We start from the raw sequence: 23,157 nt of genomic DNA on the forward strand, positions 1-23,157 counted from the left end.
GGCGCGTAAGAATCCCCGCTGTATACTTGAGCCTGTGTGACGGGATAATCACCGGACACCAAAGTGTCGTGCACCTTCGACGGCGAGTATGTCTCGCTGGCAAACGGTTGCTCTTGGCCGATGCTGCGCGCCTTCCTCTCCAGCATCCACATTTTAGTCTTATATATCGTTTATTGAATGAACTCACAATCATTGCTTAGAAGAAAAATTTTTATTTATTGATGATGTGTTTGTAACGCGAAACATTTTATCTATGTGAAATCAATAACTTTTTCTAATGATTTGCACAAGCGGCGACAAGAAAGCAGAGTGTCCGAGATTAGGCGACATGTCCGAATCGCTTAAAACGTGGTTGTAGTTACGAAGAAAACGCGTCGCGTCGCGGCCACTCAATTTGAGATCGAGATGTATGAATGAACGGCATGCAGCCGATATCAGGAAGTTCGAGGCTGATAAGAAGATTCCCGGTGTAGAGCGATGAGACGCTCTTGGCTTTATATCGTCTCTGTAACGTGATATTCCAAGTTATTTCGTTGTTAGTTCTCTATCCGTGTATAAAAAAAAATCTCTTTTACTTAAATTAAATTTTGCGATTAAAGTTAGGCGAATAGAATATGTTTGATATTATTCGATTTAATCGATAACATTTCATTTCGTGATTAAACTTCTATATACATAGCACATATAATCATTTCGCTTAAGATAGAAGCGCACAGAAACTACAAATGACATAATTATTTTTTGATATCTAAGAAGCCATTATTTATTTATTACACAGTTATTATTGTCGCAATTATTTCAAAATAAACTAAATCCTATGATCTTTATTTTTTCGTGATTTTTAGATGTCTATAAAAAAAAAGAAATTTAACTATAATTATATATATAGAGGAGAATAAATTGAATACGTACATGCATATATGTATATATATATATATATATATATATATATATATATATAAAAATTTTAAATCGCGCATGAACAATATAAAGACTTATTTACATATTACTTTTTTGAATCTTGCTCTGTACACACTTATCTCATAGATATCACCTAATAAAATTCGTGTAATATAATATGAAGCTACGTCTTTCGTCGACAATATACAATAAAAACATATATTTCTCGAGTGGTTACGTTCAATCTTATTATTATTCTCAAGCCATATGTCGCGCGTTTAATTAATCGATTTTCATAATCTGATTATGATAAAATCAATCATTGATGTGCACATCAATACATTTCAATTCTTTAAAAGCGCATTTAAACAATTGAGATACATAGTTGATATATTTTTATCAAAACAACTTAATTCCGTGAATCTAATTTGTATTAAATATCGCATTATTTAATTACGACTCACATATTTTCTCTCTTTCTCTCTCACTCTCTTGTAACTGTTTGAAATCAATCGATATTGATAAAATCTCTTCTTATAAGCTCGTCTTGTCCACTTTCAAAGAATGATTACTCTCTTTGTCACCACACACTAATCGCTGATGCCGGCGCAAGGTATCCAGCCTTCTGTACGTCTTGCCGCATTGATTACAATAGTATTCTTGTTGTTGAAGTCTCTCCAGTGTCTCCTGCCGATCTCGAAACGACGCTAGAAACTCGTCGCACTTTTGCTGATGACGTTTCAGACTATCGACCCTCGTGTACGCTCTACCGCAGCCGTCGCAGCGGAACTGCTGACCGGACTTGATGTTCTTCTGGACCACATTGGCTTCCACGCTGTTAAGGATTGGCGAGTCGCAGAGCAGGTAGTTCAATTGACCGTGGAAGGGCACCTCGCAGACTTCTGATTCCTCATCGTTGCTCTTCTCCGCGCCGCACTGAACGTCCTCGTCTGCAAAGACATATTAGTCTGTTAAAAGATAAGAATATGAGGCCAGACGTGCAAAATGACTGGCAAGCGAGTAGCATACAGCCAGCAGCATGCATTATCTCATGGATTACCTTCTGATTTCGGTTTTGGTAATCGTAGGATATAAGATTGTAGAAAGACTAAAGTTTTCTCGAAAATTTCAATCGTTAATCATAAAGGTGTTCTTTTTCTCGAAGATTTTTTTTTTTATCGAAAAGTTACAAGAAGAATAATAAGAGGTTTGTGCGATATATTTTTTCGTATAACTTTGAATAAAAAATGATTAGGACCTAAAAATTCAGTAAAGAATCTATCTTCTCAAAATTCATAGATGTTTATTGATTAAAAAAATAATGACGTGGACATATCATGTTTTCTTATATTGATATACACACATTGTGAATTACAAATTTGTCTTAAATATACAGGTATATGTTTGGTATCAAACGTATAAAATACAGAAGTTCCATATTTGCAGAAATTACAAAACTGTTTAGGATCTATTTAGGATCGATTCTGCAAAATTGTTGTGGATATCAAAATTGCAATTACGGAAAAGAAAAAAATATAAAGGAAAATACTAAAAAAGAAAAAATTGATAATATAAAGAAAAACAAAGCTTCCTCTATAAGGAAGCAAAAATGGATGGAAAAAAGGAAAATACTATTTCTAACTTTTCATATATTTTTATTTAGTCTATCTAAAAATAAAAATTAAAGTCAATTTTCTTAGAAATATTTAAAATAAAAGCATTAACTATAAAATTTCACACTTTTTATATTATATATACATATATTTGTTTCATATTATTTTTATTAATCCGCAAATAAGCGATTTTTAATATGCAAAAATATTGCAGTGAAGATATCGACACATTGCGCAATATACAAATACGAAATATATAAATGAAGAATGTGCAAATATGGAGCTTCTACAAAAGTTAAAAAAATAAAAGAAATTAAAGTACAGATATCGTTATATTAATCTTCTGCTTTATTATAAGTTGTAAAAATCAAATCTTTATAATATTTTTCTATAATCTCATAAAAGAGCGCAAAAGATATTTTAATAAGATTCTATGAATAAAATCCTCCTGATCGTAAAGGATCGATTATAGCATACTAGTTTCTATTTAAGTAATATTCGCGCTATTATCTGAAAATACTGCATGGTGATGTTGTATAATTTAGATTTTTGTTAACATAATGTAAATAATAATATAATAGAATATGTAAAACGGATTAAAACATAGAGGAAAAATTCACAAAGTAACTGAAAGTATATAATAGCTTCTTCTTTAAAATACATTTTATGTACATTATGTTATTTGTAGATTGCTTTATTTCGAAAAAGTCTAAATATAGATCGATTCTAAAATATTAGAATTTATTCCGGTTCTTCCTTTTTGACTAATGACGTGTGAGCACTCTTTATGTGATTGTGTAAAGATAATGGCTTCTCAAACTTCTTGTCGCAAACGGGACAGCATGTAGGCTTGCTTTTCACTTTACAGTATAACTTTTCGTGTCTTCTAAGGCTGTCGAGCCTCGAGAAATTTTTTCCGCATCCCTCGCAGATGAGCGTAGTAATTTTCAGTTGCTTCTTTCGACGATGTTCCATACTCTCAGGAGATAATTCGTTGTAATCGGTGGTCACGAATTCGAAGCAGCTCTGTGATATATCCTCATCAAACTCCTGATTTATGAACGGCTCGGTTAACCAATCGCATAGTTCCGTGTCATCTATAAGAAAAAAAATGGGAAACGCTCGTTAGATTTACATCTCGATCATCTGAGATTCGCGAAGCTGAGAGACAGAAAGAAAATGCAAAGGAAAAATCCTATAAGCGCATGCATTCGGAAAAAGTGATCATGTGTAAATACGCTATTACTAACGAGTGGAAAAATATGAAATTTCTTTGATAGGGGAATATGAGAATCTTGAAGGAGAATCAACAATAGACATGTTAAATTTATAAGTGGAAAATAAGAAAGTGTAATGGACATAATTTAGTAAATGTTCAATATATATATATATATTAGAGAACAATCTTATAATTAAAAATTATTTTATTGATGGTTTCGAAAGAAGAAGAGAAATTATATAAATAAATATCTATTTTATAAATGTGTGTGTTTTTTATTGTTTCGATATTTTTTAAGAAAGAAAGAGAAACGTTTTTGTAGATTGCTTTATTTCAATATAGTGCATGCAACAACAAGAGATACATATCATAAGAGATACATTTTATTATTATCATATAGTTTCGTAGAGATGATCGCAAAAATGCAACAAATCATAGTCACGATTATTCAACGAAAAAACATTCGTCGCGAGAAAAAAATCGATTATTCTAAATGATGCTTCAAGTTCATATGCTTGGTCAATTCGTATCGACGGTAGAACATTTTCTGGCAAATTTCGCAATGCCACTTAGGTAGCTTGCCGCATTCCAGTCTCTGATGCCGCCGTAGATTATCCATCCATTTGTATCCCTTGCCGCATTCGCCGCACATGAAATGCTGTTCCTCCGGTGCCGCCGCTTTGCCGCGACTCAAGAAATATCGGGATATATTAGCGTTAAGCTTGAAGTCGCTAAGCTCGTCCATCAGGGCACCGTCTAGAATACGGAAAAGATTCTGTTATTTTCGCGAAACTGATAACGATAACACAATTGAACATTGATCTATATATCGTAATCTATATATATATTGATCATTACATCAATAAAATATAGAACGCAATTTAACACATTCGTTAAATGTTAATATTATAGATTTATACTCTAATAATGTTTTACATTTTTCAGTGTAGAAATTGATTGCTAAATCAATATATATCTTTATGATACTTGAATTTTTAATTACAGTTCTGCTAATAACTATTGAATATTATTATTTGAGTACAAATAAAATTAAGATTCCCCATATAGTTTATATTTTTCATATTTTTTATGTTATTATATCTAGTTTTTGGCTTCATGAATTACAACACATTCTTCGTTCACATATGCTAGATTGAAGGATGATATTAGGCTAGAGGAAGACGTTATGTGGTATAGTACAGAAATTCTGTACTGTGTGTTTAGATAGTTACGTTTGGAAATATAATAGTTTTCTTTTTTATTGGAATCATATATAAATTAAATTTGGGTAAAATACAATTGTTGACTTCTACAAGATTCATGTACGGAGTCAGCAGTAAAAACTTCGGATTATAAATCTTATACATTAATTCACTTTATTGGCTTTATTTATCATACATCATTCATCACATGGAGTGATGATGATTTGTATTCATGAAATTAAGTGCATTAAGAAAATTGCCCCTTTTATTTTAATATAATATTATTTATAACTAAAGACAACTAGTTCACACAATCCGTATTTTTTATATTTTTTATTATATACATGTACACATATCCATACACCATGTATTCATACATATATGTACAGCATATATATAGTTAAATTGATGATTAATTTTAACGCAAACAGTTGAACAACTATTAAGAATAAAAGATTATAAACATAAATGATAGATACATAATAGTTATAATCGTCGCATATATGTACACAACTTCGCTTAATAAATTACTATTATCAGGTACTAGAGCTGTATACATATATACTTTACTTAATGAACACATCCATTGACGCATAATGCATTTAAAAAAAATGTAGAATTTTTGCAATATTTGATATATATGTATATATCAGAGAGTGCAATTTTGTTAGATCTATTATTAAATCAAAATTAATTATATAATTATGGAATATATATATATATATATACATATATATATATATATATATATTCAATCCTATTATTACATCGCCTATACAATATTTATTTTCCTTTTTTATAATTATATAACTTGTAAAAAATTTAAAATCTCTTTACAAGTACTAATTGAGAAACTTACGCTGATGAAATAAAGTTGCAATGAATTAAAAAACACGCAAAGATTAAATATTATGGAGGAAACATTCTTAGTGTTAAATATCTTGTACGGTAAAAATTATCGAGCTCTAATGGAGGCAAAATGTACATACAATTTTAATTACATCGCAGTATCATGTACTGACGTTGATATATATAAACGTAGATTTCGCGACATGGATGAAAAGATCGAGCAAGATGGAAATTCTCCAGCAGAAAAATATTCTATCTTGCTTTGACTTTAAAATCGAGCTTAAGTGTTTGCCGAAAGCATTGAATTATGCTGTCAGACGGCTAAAGAAATATTTTCTATCCGAATAAAGTGTTATCATAAAATACATTATATTTCTTCTTATCGCGCATATTATTGCATGACAATATTATTTCGTGAATTTCCATAAATACTGTGAAATTAATTATATCGATTTTGTATAATTTTATTACATATACATATTTGTGTGCGCCTATTCTCGAGAAAATACATATCATCCTGATATATATATATATCTTCTCAATTTCTTACTATACGTTATTCGTTGGCAATATATTTCGATTGAAAAAAATAATAAAAGCAAAATACAAAATATGTTATTTATCAAAATTTTTCTTGAAATTTTTTTAGACATTAAACAATTGAATTTGTAACAACAAGTAACAATTATTGCAACACTACTTATAGTGTTCAATATTATCATATTATTCAAATAGTTTTCTATAGAAAAGAAAATACTTAAAATAAGTCTATGTCTCTCAATGCTCAGTATACACAATACAAAACATAGATTAATCATTGTGTATTAATAATTGTTTTCAACGCGATATTAACGCAATCTTTCATATAATCAAAATCAAATCTAACAGCTTTTTCAATTATGGAAAGAAATGTGAATTATAAAAATTCATGCAGAGAGATATATTAAACATCTTTACATATTATACCTATATGAAAAGAAATGTATACAAAGAAAAACGTATTGCTTTAAAAGAAAATGTAGATATAAATTTGTATCGCGTACATAAAACATTAAGCGCTTTTCGATCTCGGTCGGATCGCAACTTCATTTTTTTCAGCTCACGTTTTCGTAAGCAAGATTTCCCAATCGGCAGCCACATTAGAATGATGTACTAATAAATGTTCCTTAAGTCTGTCTTGTCTGTAGAATTTCTTTGAGCAAAACTCGCACCTGATTTTCGCCTCTTTGTTACCGCATTGCAACTGATGACGACGTAAACTGCTTACCCATGTATATTCATTTCCACATAAATTACATGTAAAGACTTGAATCGGACGGTTGTTCGAATCGTCCATGTTTTGATTAATGTTTTTATCCGTATTCGTCAAAAATAATGCAGGTTCGTTGAAGCCTCTCGCTTTTAACAGGACATCAGCCGATGTATCTTTGAAGTTATAGGAAGCCATGCTCCATACGTTGCTCATTTTGAATCCTGTTGACATAAAATAAGCGTGAGCGAAAATGATTGAAAATCGTTTCGTGAAATTATTGACCACAGATATAGTGCTTTCGATGAAAAAAGCGCAAGACTTTTGAATTTAAATAAAAAAATGGTTTTTTGCTGAATTACTGTTTTAGGTTATTAGAATTTAATGGAGAAGGAAATAGGATTTCATATCGTAGCAAAAAACATCTCGAAATGCAATTACATTAAACAAAACATTGAAACAATGCTGTGCTGTAAAAAAAAATGTTGAAAAAATATTGCTTGCATAACTAAATTGATTATAAAGATTAAACGCAAAATATTCATCAATAAAAATTGCATCCAAAATATTTGTTTAAAAGTACAATTTTCAATAAACGATGACAATATATTGTCTATATATATTTTCATAACAAAGATTGTTACGTGTCAAAATTAAGAGAGAAAGAAAGAGACACAAAAAATATATTTTTTCACTGTAAGTTGCATATAATTTATTAATATAATTGAATAATTATTATCAAATAGTCAATTTTATTTTAGAAACAAAAATCGATCGACTTCTGACTTATTGTTAGTTGTAGATCCTCTAATGCGGCATCTAATTAGAAAAGCTAAAAAATGATATCTAGTATTGTCTTCTTTCGTATTTAGAAAAAAAAAACAAAACATGAAAACAAACATGTAGAAGACCAAACACGTAGAAAATATAATTGAAAAGAGATAGTTACATGTGCACTTTTTATGATCGGAATAAAGCTTGATAAACGAAAACGTTTAATCAAGATAAACGAACACTAGAATACAAAACATGACACGAAGAAGATGCGTAATAATTATGCAAAAAAGATGCGGAATTAATATTCAGACAGTTTGGAATAATATTTACAGTCTTCTTATTTGCTGCTTACAACGCTTCTTTTCAATAAACATTATATGTGTGTGATATTTTGTTGGTAGGTTTTTGATTAACATTTTTGTACAAAATATTGTACTCTCTCGTGAATCGTGTATGTGAAGACTGCTATGACGCAAAGGTAAAATTTAATGAGCATGTGCTTAAACAGTTTTATATTTTCAGTATGTATAATATATGAGAGTGTATTACGCGCATTTAATGTATTGCAAAACACTTTGCAAGATAATTCTATTATATAATAAAAAATACGAAGTATACATATTTGTATCATCTATCATCGAAGTATCATGGACAATACCCGTCTGTGTCAAAATAACGATATTTAATTTGGCTTATAGATAACAGTTGATTATACTTTACATTTGACTACAATTTTATGACTAAATTGCACAAATGATAAGAAATTAAATATGTAATTGTAAATGCACCATATTCATACATATAATTATTGCATTTTGATCGCAAAATGCAATAATTACGTACGTAACGGATATTTCTTGCAAAAAACAATCACTTTCGTCCTTCAAGAAAATTCATATATACATATATTCGCACATTCATTCTTGGCGCGTTAATAGAAAAAACGTATGATAAATTCTTATATAGATTAAAGTTGAAAATATCTTCGTGCATAGAAAAATGAAAATGTCAAAGCTTTGTAAAAATTTAGAGAGCTCTTCTCTTTTTGTTTTGCTTTGCTTGGCATCTATGATTTAAACTCATGAATTTCCTAAAAATGCAATTTTACAATCTTTTGAATTGAAGATATACGTAACGTTTGCAAATCAACGACAAAAATTTCAGACTGCGTGTTCATTTTATGTTATGTGCTATTTTGCAGAAAGTTTTAGTTTTACAAATTTGTAAAAGAATGTTTGTATGAATTTCGATCGCCTGTTTATATAAATTTTACATAATTCACTGATCATCAATTGATGATCAGTTGCTTGTTATCGATCGCTCCCATTCTTTCGCTGATTAGCGCCGCCTTTAATCGTAGTCCTTTTTTTGCACCGTCTGGGTCATTCTTCTCTCGCAGCCGACAATATGCGCGTTCAGGACGAATCTGTGCTTGAATCTGCGGCCGCAGATAGGGCATACCTCGCAAGGCACGACGCCGCACTCGAGCCGCTTGTGCCGGCTCAAGGACGTCGTGGCCTTATACGTTTTTCCGCATCTGTTGCACTCATATTTGATGTCACTCGTGTTCTTCTTCCGAGAAATCCTAGGCGTCTTGTATGTTGTCTCATCGAATCGCTGTTGGCTCCAGGAATGGTCATGCGATAACAGCATCGAAGCCAGCAGACCTGAAACGAGAAGACAACATGTGGTTAGACAACGCACTTCCGCGATTTGTCTGGCGCTATGTCGTCGTCGCAATACTTTCCGTATTGAGAGATTAGATATTGAACTGATTCTTAAATGATTCTCCGATTAAAAACATGCGAATGTGGAAGGCATGGATTGAAATTATAACTTGGATCATTTTATCTTTAATAAACTTCCGAGAAAGTTATTAAAGATACAAGAGGGTTGATTATACGTCATTAACTTTTCATTAGTTTGATTAAGAATTATTTGAAAAATCACGATTAAGCAAATTAACAAAACCCAATTAAGAAAGTTTTGTTTTATTATTGACAAAATATATATTTAATTTTATTGCTAAAAAATATCACTCAAAAGTTGTTAGTAATATCAATACATAATTATCCCGTAAAATAACGTACAAAATATAGAACAAAATAAATTTATAAAATACCTAGAATTAAAAATTACGATTAATAAAAATTACGAAAATTATTGATTAATTGTGATTGTATTTTATGAAATTAATGCATCGAAGATTTTTTTCCTTGATTCGTCTATTATTATCAGTGTTTGACAAGCATTGCAATATTTAAATTCGCACAGTTAGGACTTCCGTTTCGATCGGAAAATGAAACAAGTTTTGATTGAAAATTGCACGAGCACAGCTGAAGTTTAATTTTCACAAGCTGAAAAGAAATGTTGTTGATAAAATTGTAATAATGTAAAAAAGATAGTAATTTATGAAAGAAGATTGTGAAAAAGAAAATAAGATAAAAGTAGAAAAAGAGCAAGGCAAGCTGTAAATTTTTGTGCAAAGTGAAAATTATATTTTTTTGTTATTAGAGTTCTTAGATATTATTTTGGCAAGTATATATATACGTCAAAAGAGTAGGAAAAATCATTTAAATAAATATAACATAGGATGTTTTTATTTTCTAATATTATCGATATTTGGGCAATTTATTAATAAAACTGTACATTTAGTTTGGTATTTTAGTTCGAAGATTCTCTTTTCTTTATTTTTTTTTACAACAAGAAGTGAAAATCTCAGCGTATACCACATTTTTCGTCAGTTTTTTTTATCGCGTCTTTTTAAAATAATATCAGTCTATCATTCATATGTTTACATAAACATGCTATGTACAGTTGAGTTACAAATACACTCTCTCCTTCTTTTTCTTTCTCTCTTATGTCTAATTCTAAATATTTTAAAATAATTTTATATGTTTGACACTAAAAACAATTTTAAGCAACAAATGCTAAATTCTTAATTCCTTGTTAATTAATCTTAACAGATAAGGTCTGTAGGCAATTAACGCTTGATCAGCATCAGATCTTTTGAAACGATAAAATCTAAATTATTTAAAGAAATATATAACATTGTCATATAATATATAAATATTAATGTATCTATATAATTTTTTTATTAGCTTTTTATTTTTATATTAGCTTATTACAAATAAGCTACTTGTTTTAAAAATGTTCTTTCGAAAAACGCGCATGCGCGGAATACTCAAATTAATATATTATGAAAAATATATTACATCATAATATAGTAATTGTAATACACAGTTCAAAGTTGCGTACTATATAGTAATATGAATTAATATAATACTTTAATATGTGACAAAAATAAGAAATATTTAAACAAATGATGCGCTTAAGATTTTTTTTTTAGAAACGAGACGCATATTAGTCCGCAAAAACGCGCGCGCAATATCGTTTTATTATATCAATTTAATATTGCAAAGCAAGATAGCAAAATACTCTTTACATGTAAATATTTATACATATAAATATTTATATATAAGTATCGAAAAAAGTATTTTCGTAGCGTCACTTCGAGAGGATTCAAATTGTAGCAAAACACATTTATTTTATAATCAACTATTTTCAAGCGCGTTATTACGTGATAGTACATTACTAGAATTAATTTAAAGACTGTTAGACAAGTATAACGTTAAGAATGACGTCTTAACGTTGTTCTGACATATATGTTAAATTTGCACTAACATTGACTGTCATTAACTCTGATTATAACTCGGTTTTCGTAACAATTATAACATAGAAAAAAAAATAAAAATAATTAACTCAGAGTTAATTCACACAACTTCTTAGCGATACAATCTTATCTAAATGATACCAAATATCAAGATTGTATTGCGATCATCTTTTTTGTATCTTTCGAAACGAAGAAGCATTACTCTCCGTGAATCGCAGCGTAGCTTTTGTCATCTCAACATTCGAAATTTGTCTAAAACATTTCTCTTAATCTCTTTTTTTTGCACGACACTAAATGATGAGTTAGCATGAATCTATACGTGAACTTCTTTCCGCATATCTGGCATTCGTGTTTGGGTTCGACGCCGCATTCCAATCTCTGATGTCTTCGCAAGGACGTTTCTAATTGGTAGCCTTTGCCGCATCTCACGCATTTGTAGATTACCGGTTTTTTCGAGTACTTCAACTTCTCTATATTCTTCACGATCAGTCTCGGGACTGAAAAGCAAAAGAAAAAAGCGTAGAAGATTAAATTCCTAATAACAGTTTAAAATATATATAAGAGAACGTTAGTGAGTCTTTAATTGAGATTGCGAGATATCATAAAAGTGAAAAAAACTTATAACTTGTCTGATTTGTACGAATATAATAGTTAATTATTGTTTTTTTTTTTTTAATTTCTAGATGTAAATTTGTTGATAAATAGTTCCGAAAAACTAATTCTCTAACAGATTCAGTTACATGAATATATATAATCATAATTAATTAAAACAACGTCTTTCTCTTTCTAAATATTATAATCATGATAATTCTGGATAATGTAGAACAGAAAACTTTAACAAACCACAATTAAATCTACAATTGCTAAACCATAATGCAATAGACTCTTAATTACTTTTTAAATAAAAATCTCCACAGAAATTGTTTTTATCATGTTAGCATCTTTTTAAACAAAAGCTTCATCTATATTGTGTGTGTGTATGTGTGTGTGTGTGTATTTGTGTGTGTTTGTGTGTGTTTGTACGTATGTATGTAATTTAATAACAAAAAAGGAATACGAGCAAATAAAAATTCAATAATATTATTAATATTATAAATATTTATTTTAATAAAATACAAATATCAATTTATTTTCTCGTACAAAGAATTATTTTTTCGTGAATAACATCTTAAAGATTTGGGCTAAACTTTTGGGCAATATAAAAATTATTGAAATCATTTTTAATCAACGGCTAACTGTATAATAATATAATAGTAATACAACAAAAATGTATTTAAAAAAATGTATAATTTTGCTCGAATTAAAATAAACTTAAATTACCACGTATAAAATGTTCGTGCTTAAGTAGTCATCAAAAGTAGTTGGATCAAAAAAGAAAACATAAATATCCAAGGATTTATACTTGTATGCATTTCTCACACACCCATATACATATATTTATTATAATATTATTTGTTTTCGAGTGATACGCATCTTTGTTGTCCCTAAGAAAAGAATATAATGGTCAAAAAAATGTTTGGATTCTAAGGAATTTATCTCGTCTTTTGTAGAAAATATCGCGTATATCTGTGCGTGCTTTTTTTTTCTTATATATTTTTTCCATTTAATAAAACAAAATATTCTGTTTAATAATAAATTTAACATATGAAATTTTTTTATTAATAGTTAATTCTTACAAGTCCGATTTGTTCCATTCGTGTTACTTGAGACGATATGTCTACGTAAATCACACTTCCGTTTGAAGGCCTTATTGCATATCGAACAGACGAAATTGCATTCCTTTAGGCACCACTTTGTTTGATGACGTAGTAGTTGATCGCTATTTTTGTAATCTTTTCCGTAGTTTTGGCAAAACATCGGAGTTAAGTTCAACTTTCTGCAATACTCGTACTCTGAAAGTGACAGGTTGATTTCCGGTTAGTAAGGTTTTCGAACGAGAGATATTCATAGAAGCGATCGAAAAGAATCGAGATTTTGAATTATTAATTTATTGAACATGTTATTAATTGTGAATTTGTGATTATAAAGAACAACTGCTTATATTTGTTTTTACATTACAAATTGAAAGATAACAATTCACACGAGATTTATGTTCTTAGAACACATTCTCTAAATTACAGCATAAGCTAACATTTTTTCCTGTTATAAAATTATATGTATATGTATATAATTTTATAACATATAATATATGTAAAAAATGTATTGTAGAAATTAGCAATAAGATATATGAAAGAAAAAATGCTTACAAGATGTTTTTGAAATATTTTATTTACAATTGTTTAATACCATTTAAACACGTTTTTACTTTTTACAGTCTTATTTATTTATTAAACAGTCTCAAAAAGCAAACATAAATATTATCTCAGTAACTATATCTTCCAAATAACTTCGGTGATAATTTTTTTCATTTTCTCTATTCAAGAATATAGAATATTTTGTGATATATTCTTATTTACAAGAGAATTTCTATCGCGATCTAATGCAATGATATATGAAAGATTAATAGAAAGATTAATGAAAAGATTAACTTGGGAACAATCGCCAAGAAATAAAAAAAAAATAAATAATATATTGCATGTATCCGCTATTTGCTCCTCGAGCCCGTCTATTATTATAATTCTTGTTTGTTAAAAACTATTATATTTCTCAAAGAAATAGCATATATTTTCTAATGAAAATATATTGTATAATGAGATATGTATCTCAATAAAAATTTAACTGAAACCATCAAAAAAAAAGAGAAAAAATCAAAGAATGGTCTAGAAATCGTTTCTGAGTTAATATAACAAAAAAAAAAAAAAAAAAATTAAGAATATCTTGTTCACATTGGTTGCTTCACGATTCATCGATCAATTCGTTGTTCGGTCATATATTAATATAGTGAATCAATCTGGCATGTGACTGCCACCGGTGTTTGTGCTTGAATTTCCTTCCGCAGATCGGACACTCGAAAGTAGGATCCTTTCCGCATTCGACCCGTAGGTGTTTCTTTAGCGAGTCCCTCCATATGTACCGCTTGCCGCATCGGTAACAAGACCAGGATTTCAGAGAGGAGGCTGAAAAAAGAGAGTGGCGATCATTATGTCGTTCGCTCAATTTGCTTTTCTTGATCGCAACATCGAAAGCGTGCATCACAGTGATTGCTACCTTGATTTAATGCATCTCGCTGTTCAAAGAGCTGACCTTAAATTATTGTGATGAATAATCGATATTTCTGCGCGTCGCTTTCTCGGATAAATATTATCGAGAGGATTGGATCCCCTTCTTTATTGTCTGATATGTGATACAGGTAAATTTAATATTTTTTTATTTATACTACTGATTACCTCGTTTCAAATATTGTCACATACAATCGTTCCTGTAAGAAAGAAAGAAAGAAAGAAAAATATTCTGCGCAAGATGAAATTACAAAGTACATTGATAATCTTAAAGAAATATTCTTTCAAGCATGAGTAAACAGAATCAGGACAAATCAAAATTTTTCGCCTTAGATTTTGCCGATATATCAGAATAGCATACATTTTTATAACTAATAACAAAAAATCATTCTAATATACAATAGATGCCACAATAAATCATACTGTAGTTGTGTGAAGTGTACAGGTTATCAAATGAATGCTTCAAATTGTTCAAAACTTCTTTTGAAAAATAATTTCAATAATATAAAAAATCCTATATTTTCTCTCTCTTTTTAAAAGAAGGATTATTTGATAAATGATCTCCATTATCATTCGCATTACAATTTTATTTTTTAACAGAAAGCTGCAATATTTACTATTCTTATTACAATATTTCTGTTGCTAACACAATCTGTGCAATCGATCCATCGTTAAACTTCAATAATAAAAACGGAATATATTTTGCGGTAATAAAAATAAAAATATAATATATTTTTTATACTATATGTACTTAAAGAACAATTAATAATAGTATCACTTTCTCTGCAATAATGATATACATCAATTTGAAAGTAGCAAATAATAAAGGAGAAATATACCTCACCAATAAATCAGATGATGATAGTTTTGAAACAATATTTTTTATTCGAAACTTTAAGAAGTACGTATGTTAGAAGATTAATAAATTACATATACAAATTTTTAAAATCAAAGAAACTTTAGAATAATTCTAGAAATTCTAGAAATTCAAATACTGATTTCACATAAATATGTATCTAAATGCTACATCTAATATTAACCAAACTGTAAAATTTAATAACACAGAATTGTAAAAATCGCTGGTCTTGCGTCTTATTACAAAATATATATTTTCTTCTAAAGCTGCTTTTCCTTTACTTAATCACTAAAATACGCATTCGTGTATTTCTGTTGCTCCGCTGAAAAATATAGCATGATATACTTGAGATGTCCCGCGCGTTATAATTTAATGCTGTGCATGCATTTCGCGTGCGACTGCCAGCGATGCTTATGCTTGAACTTCCTGCCACAGACGGGACATTTGAAGGCCGGCTCTTTGCCGCATTCCACTCGTATATGATTCTTCAAGGAGCCGCGCCATAGGTAACGTTTACCGCATTGGAAGCAGACCCACATCTTCTTCTCTAGGTAGACTGAAAAAAAGAAGAGAAGTTTTCATAGTATTTATAATCCCGGAAATCACGCACAAGTCGCGGTTTTTTACGCTACCAAACCAGCTCCCCAAATGCCGCGTTCGCCGAACAACATTAACAAGATACGATATGCGTTACAATCGTAATCGCATTTACTACTGATTCGTGTCTTCTTTGAGTGAAAATATTATACTTTCAGCTGAGGAATTTTTATATATGTTAGATACGACCACCTTTTTTTTATTAACTTTTCGCTAAAGTTCTTGTATTTAATTGCAAATCGTATTTAATATATCTGACGATATATATCGATCATTAAAGTTTTAAATTTCATATTTGTGCACTAAATAAAAAGAATGCTATAAAAAGAAGAAAATATATTTATATAAAAATTAAATTTTTATATTTTTTGAGAGAATTCTACGCAAAATGTGCTTCCGAATGGAGAAGTCATCATAATACGAGGGATGCGATGACGTCGTATTAAGGCGGCAACCGACACGTTTAATTGACGTTCTCATTTGCATGAGACACGTCCGGCGCGTTAACTGCTATTACAAGACGTTAACATCCCTTTGTCATCTTACTGGCAATGCAATAAATACAGGGATATTATACGTCGTACAATTGCATTTAAAATCGCATTCGCGTTTCTTTTGTAGTAATATACATATATATACATATGTATAATCATATGCTTTGTAAAGCGATATATGTTCATCGAATCGTTATGAGAAGATTGAAAGCGATGATTGTTCGATCTCGTTTACTCAATGATAATATGGCCAACAATCTGTAGCGGAACGTTCTTTCATAAGAATTAACAGAAAGTATCATGTGAGATTCATCAAAAGATAATAGAATTAGATCTTTATTAATTAGCAAGGTTTATATACAAATATAATAAAGTATATAAGTTTATATATTACAATGCAATAGAAATCTCGGGCGTGCTTTATGAACATTCTCAAGTCAGTCCTCGTTGTTGCAATTTATGTGTTTAGGTGTTCTTGTAGTTTCATGTAATGTGCTTTCGATGTAAGATGCGAGTATAGCCTATGTTTGTACTTGAACATCTTGTCGCAAAGAATACAGCCGAACTTGGGCTGCTTGCCGCAAAGACGCACATGGCGGTACATGGATGTTTTTCTGGCGTAGATCCTGCCGCAAATCTTACACGAAAACGCTGTCCGATCAATCTCACCTGAAAAACAGATAATGAATGGTGCGTGCATGCATCTTAAAGTGCATTTTACAGTAGAGTGTTATAATAGAATTTCCTTCATCATTTTCCTACACTACGCGAGAAAAAGACAGTGCAATTTATATATATATAAATCAGATAAAAAAATTCGCAATCTTATTCTTTTCAAATAAGACTACCAATTCTTTGACGAATTGATATGATTCACGCAACAATCTTATCACAACAAAGAGAAAGTTGCAATAAAAAATACATCCTTGTTCTCGTCTTTAATCTTCATTGTTAATGTAATGTTTTAAATCTTAATAAAGAAAAGAATAAACATAAAAATACAAACATAATACGTTAATAAAAATACAAACATAATACGTGAATAAAAATACAAACATAACACGTTAAATACGATTATTAAAACGATGTTGAAACTATAATTATCTGTTAAAAATTAATTATATTTGGAGATAATTATGAATTTTACTTATTGTTAGTTACTTTTACACAGACTCCCATAAAGCAAATAATTCTAATAATTTTTCATAACACGTGATCTTATAAAGAGACTTTTGATTTTTTTACGGCAAATGCAAATTTATTTAGTAAAATAGGATTTAAATTTTTACACACGTGCACTTTATGTCTCATTCAAATTTTTAAATTTATTGTTATAATAATATAAAAAAAAGCAAATAAAGACGACAAATAAATTTAGTTTTATTGCTGTATTAAAAAATTGTCATCAACATATTAATCTATGAATTAGTCACGCAGTATCATTTGGATTATCACAAGATTATTATTTTTTTGTCTCTCATTTTTGCAATAAGTATCTGAGATATCATTATAATGTTTTACATAATGTTTTAAAATAAATAGCATATGTTCTATAGTAAAACACATTGTAAAGTGATATTTCTAGAACCTGCGAAAAAAAGATAATAAAGAAAGATTCGCATTTCAAAATATATGCAGAATACACCATTGTTTCTGCGTTTAATTATTTTCTTAATTTCTCCGTTATTCATGCTATATTCTGTCACATATATGTAAGAAATTAACTAAAGATTAACTAAAAATTCGTTAAATAAAATAGTAGTATTAAATTTTCGAGGAATCTTACATAAATCTTATAAATTATGTAAAGATATGTCATACATTGGTTGAGATAATATTTGCTCTCGAATCTTTTGCTGTAAAAAGCATATTCGAATACTCTGCCATACCATTGCAAGTGGGTATAAGTACATCAATGATTTCTGAGCTCTTGTTACAAAACCAGCATGAAAACACTGTTATTCGACTAGTTTCATCTAACATAAAATAGAATATGAATCGTGCATGTAGAAAGCGTGAAATTCGTGCAACACTATTTACAATAAAATAAATTAAGGGAATTTTAAATTCAGTCCAACAGTTTTATTAAATTGAATGATAACGTATATTAACGTTTTTATTATTTTATGTAACCGTGCACGTCAATTTTTAATTAAAATAAAGTTCGGAAATATAGAAATCCGGGAAGATGGGATTATACAATTTCCCTACATGACAGAGAGATTATTTGAATGTTACTTCATCATTTTATTTCTATTAATATATTAAATTAATATCTCTTCTTACATGAGGTTTGCATCATCTTTCTTCTGTAAATATAAAAAAAATGCCGGTTCGCTTTGTTTCTTATTAAATATATTTGTGAATTGCTTTATGATGTTTCATGAGGTGATGCTTGTGTTTAAACTTTCTGCCGCAGAGGCTGCAGGCGAAGCGTGGTTCAATACCGCACTCCATTCGTTTGTGCAGACTTAACGATTCTCTCCATTTGTATGTCTTGCCACACGTGTTGCAGGGGTAGCATATCGAGCGCAACATCTGTTGATCTGAAACATATATGTAACAATCTTGGTTTCATTAATGTCGGACTAACCGTCGATTTCAACGTTGATGGCGTGCATGCTAGAAAGTCCGTCATCTGAGAAAATTAGATCTTTAGTTCTGGTTTCCGGTTTGGCAAGATTTCTAATTTCGATCTTTTCCTCAAAGTCATCCGCAATATGTCAAAAATCAGGGATTAAATATCCGAGTAATTTCGATGTGGCGAGATTCTATCTCAATATCGTATTTACCTTTATTCTTATAAAATCGCATTGTTAAAAATCTCTATCTATATTGAACGGCGAGTATATCGATATATAACTGAAATTTTCATGATATTAGCATTAAGCATTCAGTCATATGTACACATAAGAAATTTTCATAATACTAGTCTCGATATTGCATTGATATATAGACATAAAAAAATTGAAAAACCGGAAATATTATTTACCAATATTTTTCTCTAGTTTTCATATAATAACTGAAATAAAAGTCGACTCCCTGAATACCAGTATAATTTCATCAAGTGACATATATACATATAATCATACTTTTCTACGTATCATATTCATATCCATTACATTCATTATAAAATTTTAAATTTATATGTGCAGGCATTTTTTGTAATTTTTGTGTGAAGTCTTATGAATTATTAACTGATTTGAGACAATACATACAACAATATATAATAATCGATATTATTAAAAAGTATGTATATATAATCCCTCAATGATACGTAAATATCTGTTTTTATAGCAAAACAATAGCTTTCATTTTGATTATTGCATAAAATTAAGAGACAACGAGAAAAGGAAAATATATATGCCAATTGATGATATTTTTAATATTAATTTTAATTCCTGTGTAACATAAATAATATTAATTAAGAGTTAATTAAGAGTAAATGTACGATGAAATTATCACAATAAATATATATCAAAATTTTATTCATATTTATAATTATTATAACAAAGTTAGAGTGAAAATTGAAGAGAATATTACGTTAATATATAATAACACAAATGTGTAGGTTGTTTTACGAAAAATATTTTTGATAGTCATTTGCATATTATTTTACATACAAATAAATACAAAGTTTTCGGCACTAAACTGTAAAAAGATAAGTCGCAATCCATAGACAATAAGAAAAAAGTGAAGTAAATTTTATGAAGTGCTTAATATACGAAAGAAAGGTAACAAATTGCACTTTTTTTGAGACGATGACATCTCATATTTTGAACATATACTCTAAGTAGGTTTAAGAGAATTTATCTTTTTCGCATGTATATATTAATTAACCAAAGAATTAATTAAATATATATTAATTAACCAATTAAATTATCTTTAATTAAAACTATTTTTAACAAATAATTAATTCATAATGTAATAACAATTAAGTTGAAAACATATTTGAATAATAATATAGATACACACGCGCATAAACATAAATAAAATATAATTAATCAACTTTTTCAACAACACGTCATAATAAGATGCAAAACATTCACTTCTCAAAGGTAATTCTCTCGAAATATGAAATATTTAATTTTCCAATAATTTTTCATTTTTTCATGCATTATTTGCGAAATAAATTTGATTTGGAATAAATCATCATTAAAAGAATAAGAAGAACTAACAGATTGTAATAATTCAACAATTTGGTATTCAAACGATAAACGGAAGCAAAAAAAAAACGAGAACACATAATATTATTTCTTTATTGTTTAAATTTATTTTCTATATTTGTCCATCAAGTTGAATATTGCAAACTTTTATTTTGCATATTTTGAATACGTGTAGTTTTGTTAAGTTAATTAGTGACGCCACGTCTCAAGGAATTTGATTTCCTTTTCACGGTTTGTTTATGAAGTTGTGTCAAACGATGCTCCTTTAAATGATGCTTGTGCTTGAACCTCTTGTCGCAAGGAGCGCATGTGAACTGCCGCTCTTTACCGCACTCCTCACGTATATGCCTCCTCAGAGAACATCTCCACGTGTATACTTTCTTGCATGCATCGCAAATATATTTGCGCCTGTGATGAATTTGTGGTTTCTTGTCGCGACCTGAAAAGGAAAGACACTATCAGCGTGTCCTCTTAATCTGTTACAATCTCATCAGATTTACATTTCTTTTAAATTCTTTGTCATAATGTCGAAATTTATTAGTGCGATGATTTAATTTCTCAAAAGAGTAATATTCAATCAAGTTCGTTAACTCGAATAAATTTTATCTACATAAGCTAATCGAATTTTTTCGAAGATCTTTTATCTCTTCTAAAAACTAAAAGCAGGATATAAAATATATATGAACAACCCTCTCGCATTTTATTTTTGCAGTCTATTCTTTATATTCGCATTATACTGTTTCTTATATTCGTATAAGAGATAAAAATAATGGCCATATATAACACGCAAGAAAGTTTTTTTTCTTTCTCGCAACATGAAACGCTTAATATTTTAATAAATTTGAAGTTCCTTATTTTTAGAATAAATACAATCACGATTCAATTACTTGACATTCAAATCATAGATAGAAATAATGAGTAAAAACACATAGCGTCTTTTTTTTGCTGTTCGATTTTATTTATACATATTTGATTTGTTCATTCGGAATATACGTCAAATATCCGATCAAATCCGAATCAACCACTATGTCTCAATTTATTATTATGAAGCTTCGCGCGTTCCATGTTTTTGCATTAAAATTTGCTAAATTAATAGCTTTGACAATAAGTTTTAGAAAATTGATTCCCTTTTCAAAGATTGTGAAGGCGTTGTTGATGATCCTTCAGATGATGCTTGTGTTTAAATCTCTTGCCGCAAAGAGCACATATGAATCGTCGCTCTTTCTTACCGCACTCCTCGCGTTTGTGCCTCGTCAAAGATCGTTTCCATACGTACTCCTTACCGCATGCGTGGCAGATGTGTTTGTCGCGGTACTGCCTGTGTTTGAACTTGCCGTACTTGTATTTGCCGTAATCTGGAAATAAAGTATACGCTATCAGTACGTGATTCGTCGCAGTTTCGTTAGATTCGTATTCATTTTTAGTTCTTCGTCGTAGCGTCGAAGTTCATTAGCGCGCTGTTTTTCACTTTCTTGGAAAAAATCAAATTTATTATCGCAAATAAATAAATTTTGACATCATAAATCAATCCAGTTTCTTCAAAGATCATTTCTTAGGGCAAGCTTATAATCTAAATATAAGAACAGATTTGGACAATCTTTCTTGCATTCCACTCTTTCATCGTCTATTCTCTATCTCCTTTCGCAATACACTCTCCTTTATATTATAAATATAATAAAAAATAGAGTATAATAGGCACAAATAGCAAGCGTATGGACAATTTCGCACATGCAATTAATCTGGAACACAAAATAATTAAAGTCGCATCATTTTTAGAATAAACAAAGAAATTATTGCAACACCAGCAAATTATAATAATCAATAACATTATATTCAAATAGTGAACAGAAATAAAGGATGAGAGAGAGAGAGAGAGAGAGAGAGAGAGAGAGAAGAGAGCACATAACATCGTTTCTTTGATTTTATTATTTACATTACTATATATTCATCGGTTTGTTTATCCAATTATGAACATAAAGCAAATGTTGTTTGAGTTGGCCACTGCGACGAATCTTCATGTTGCATATCGGGCACGTGAATTGCGGTTCCTTACCGCACTCCTCGCGTTTATGCCTCGTTAGAGACGGTTTCCACGTGTACTCCTTACCGCATGCGTCGCACGTGTAGTTGCCGCGGTACCGTCTGTGATAATCTTGGGGCCTGTAGGATTTGATGTAACCTGAAAAGAAAAGATACTATCAGTATGTGCTTTCAATCGAGGTCTCCAACCTCGTTAAGTCTACACTGTAAGCCTAAATCGAGAGCAGAGGAATAATATTTGAGACAACACCAAAGGGCTCAACTCGTCGCTGGCTGACACTCTACCAGTGAGCCAAACAAAGCTCCATACTACTGTATTCCTCCTGCTCGGTTATCTAGATTCCATTTGGAATCTTACAACACT

General features: G+C 29.7%; 2 protein-coding genes across 6 annotated transcripts in view; both read right to left on the bottom strand.

Moving 5' to 3' along the window:
* Positions 1 to 23,157, bottom strand: part of LOC115234691 (longitudinals lacking protein-like) — a 272,992-nt gene that overhangs the window by 1,750 nt on the left and 248,085 nt on the right. Inside the window, exons 7-8 of one of the 5 annotated variants that reach the window (XM_029805941.1) lie at positions 21,983 to 22,108; positions 20,899 to 21,192 (exon numbers count right to left, since the gene is read on the bottom strand). The exons of 1 other annotated variant lie outside the window; for it this stretch is intronic. In XM_029805941.1, the coding sequence (XP_029661801.1) occupies positions 20,939 to 21,192; positions 21,983 to 22,108 (380 nt within the window). In that variant the 3' untranslated portion in view covers positions 20,899 to 20,938. Of the gene's footprint in view, positions 1 to 1,385; positions 1,851 to 3,221; positions 3,611 to 10,670; positions 11,980 to 20,898; positions 21,193 to 21,982; positions 22,109 to 23,157 lie in introns of those variants that run through there. 3 more of the 5 variants (XM_029805938.1, XM_029805943.1, XM_029805974.1) reach the window with 3 other exon arrangements.
* On the bottom strand, positions 4,070 to 7,188 carry LOC115234695 (zinc finger protein CKR1-like). Its single transcript, XM_029805985.1, has 2 exons — positions 7,051 to 7,188; positions 4,070 to 4,488 (listed from the first exon to the last, which is right to left on the bottom strand). The coding sequence occupies exons 1-2, from the start codon at positions 7,052 to 7,054 to the stop codon at positions 4,217 to 4,219; spliced, it is 276 nt and encodes a 91-aa protein (XP_029661845.1). The 5' UTR covers positions 7,055 to 7,188; the 3' UTR covers positions 4,070 to 4,216.

Source organism: Formica exsecta, unplaced genomic scaffold (assembly GCF_003651465.1).
Source record: "Formica exsecta isolate Colony F162 unplaced genomic scaffold, ASM365146v1 scaffold201, whole genome shotgun sequence".
In the NCBI taxonomy this organism is placed as follows: Eukaryota; Metazoa; Arthropoda; class Insecta; order Hymenoptera; family Formicidae; genus Formica; species Formica exsecta.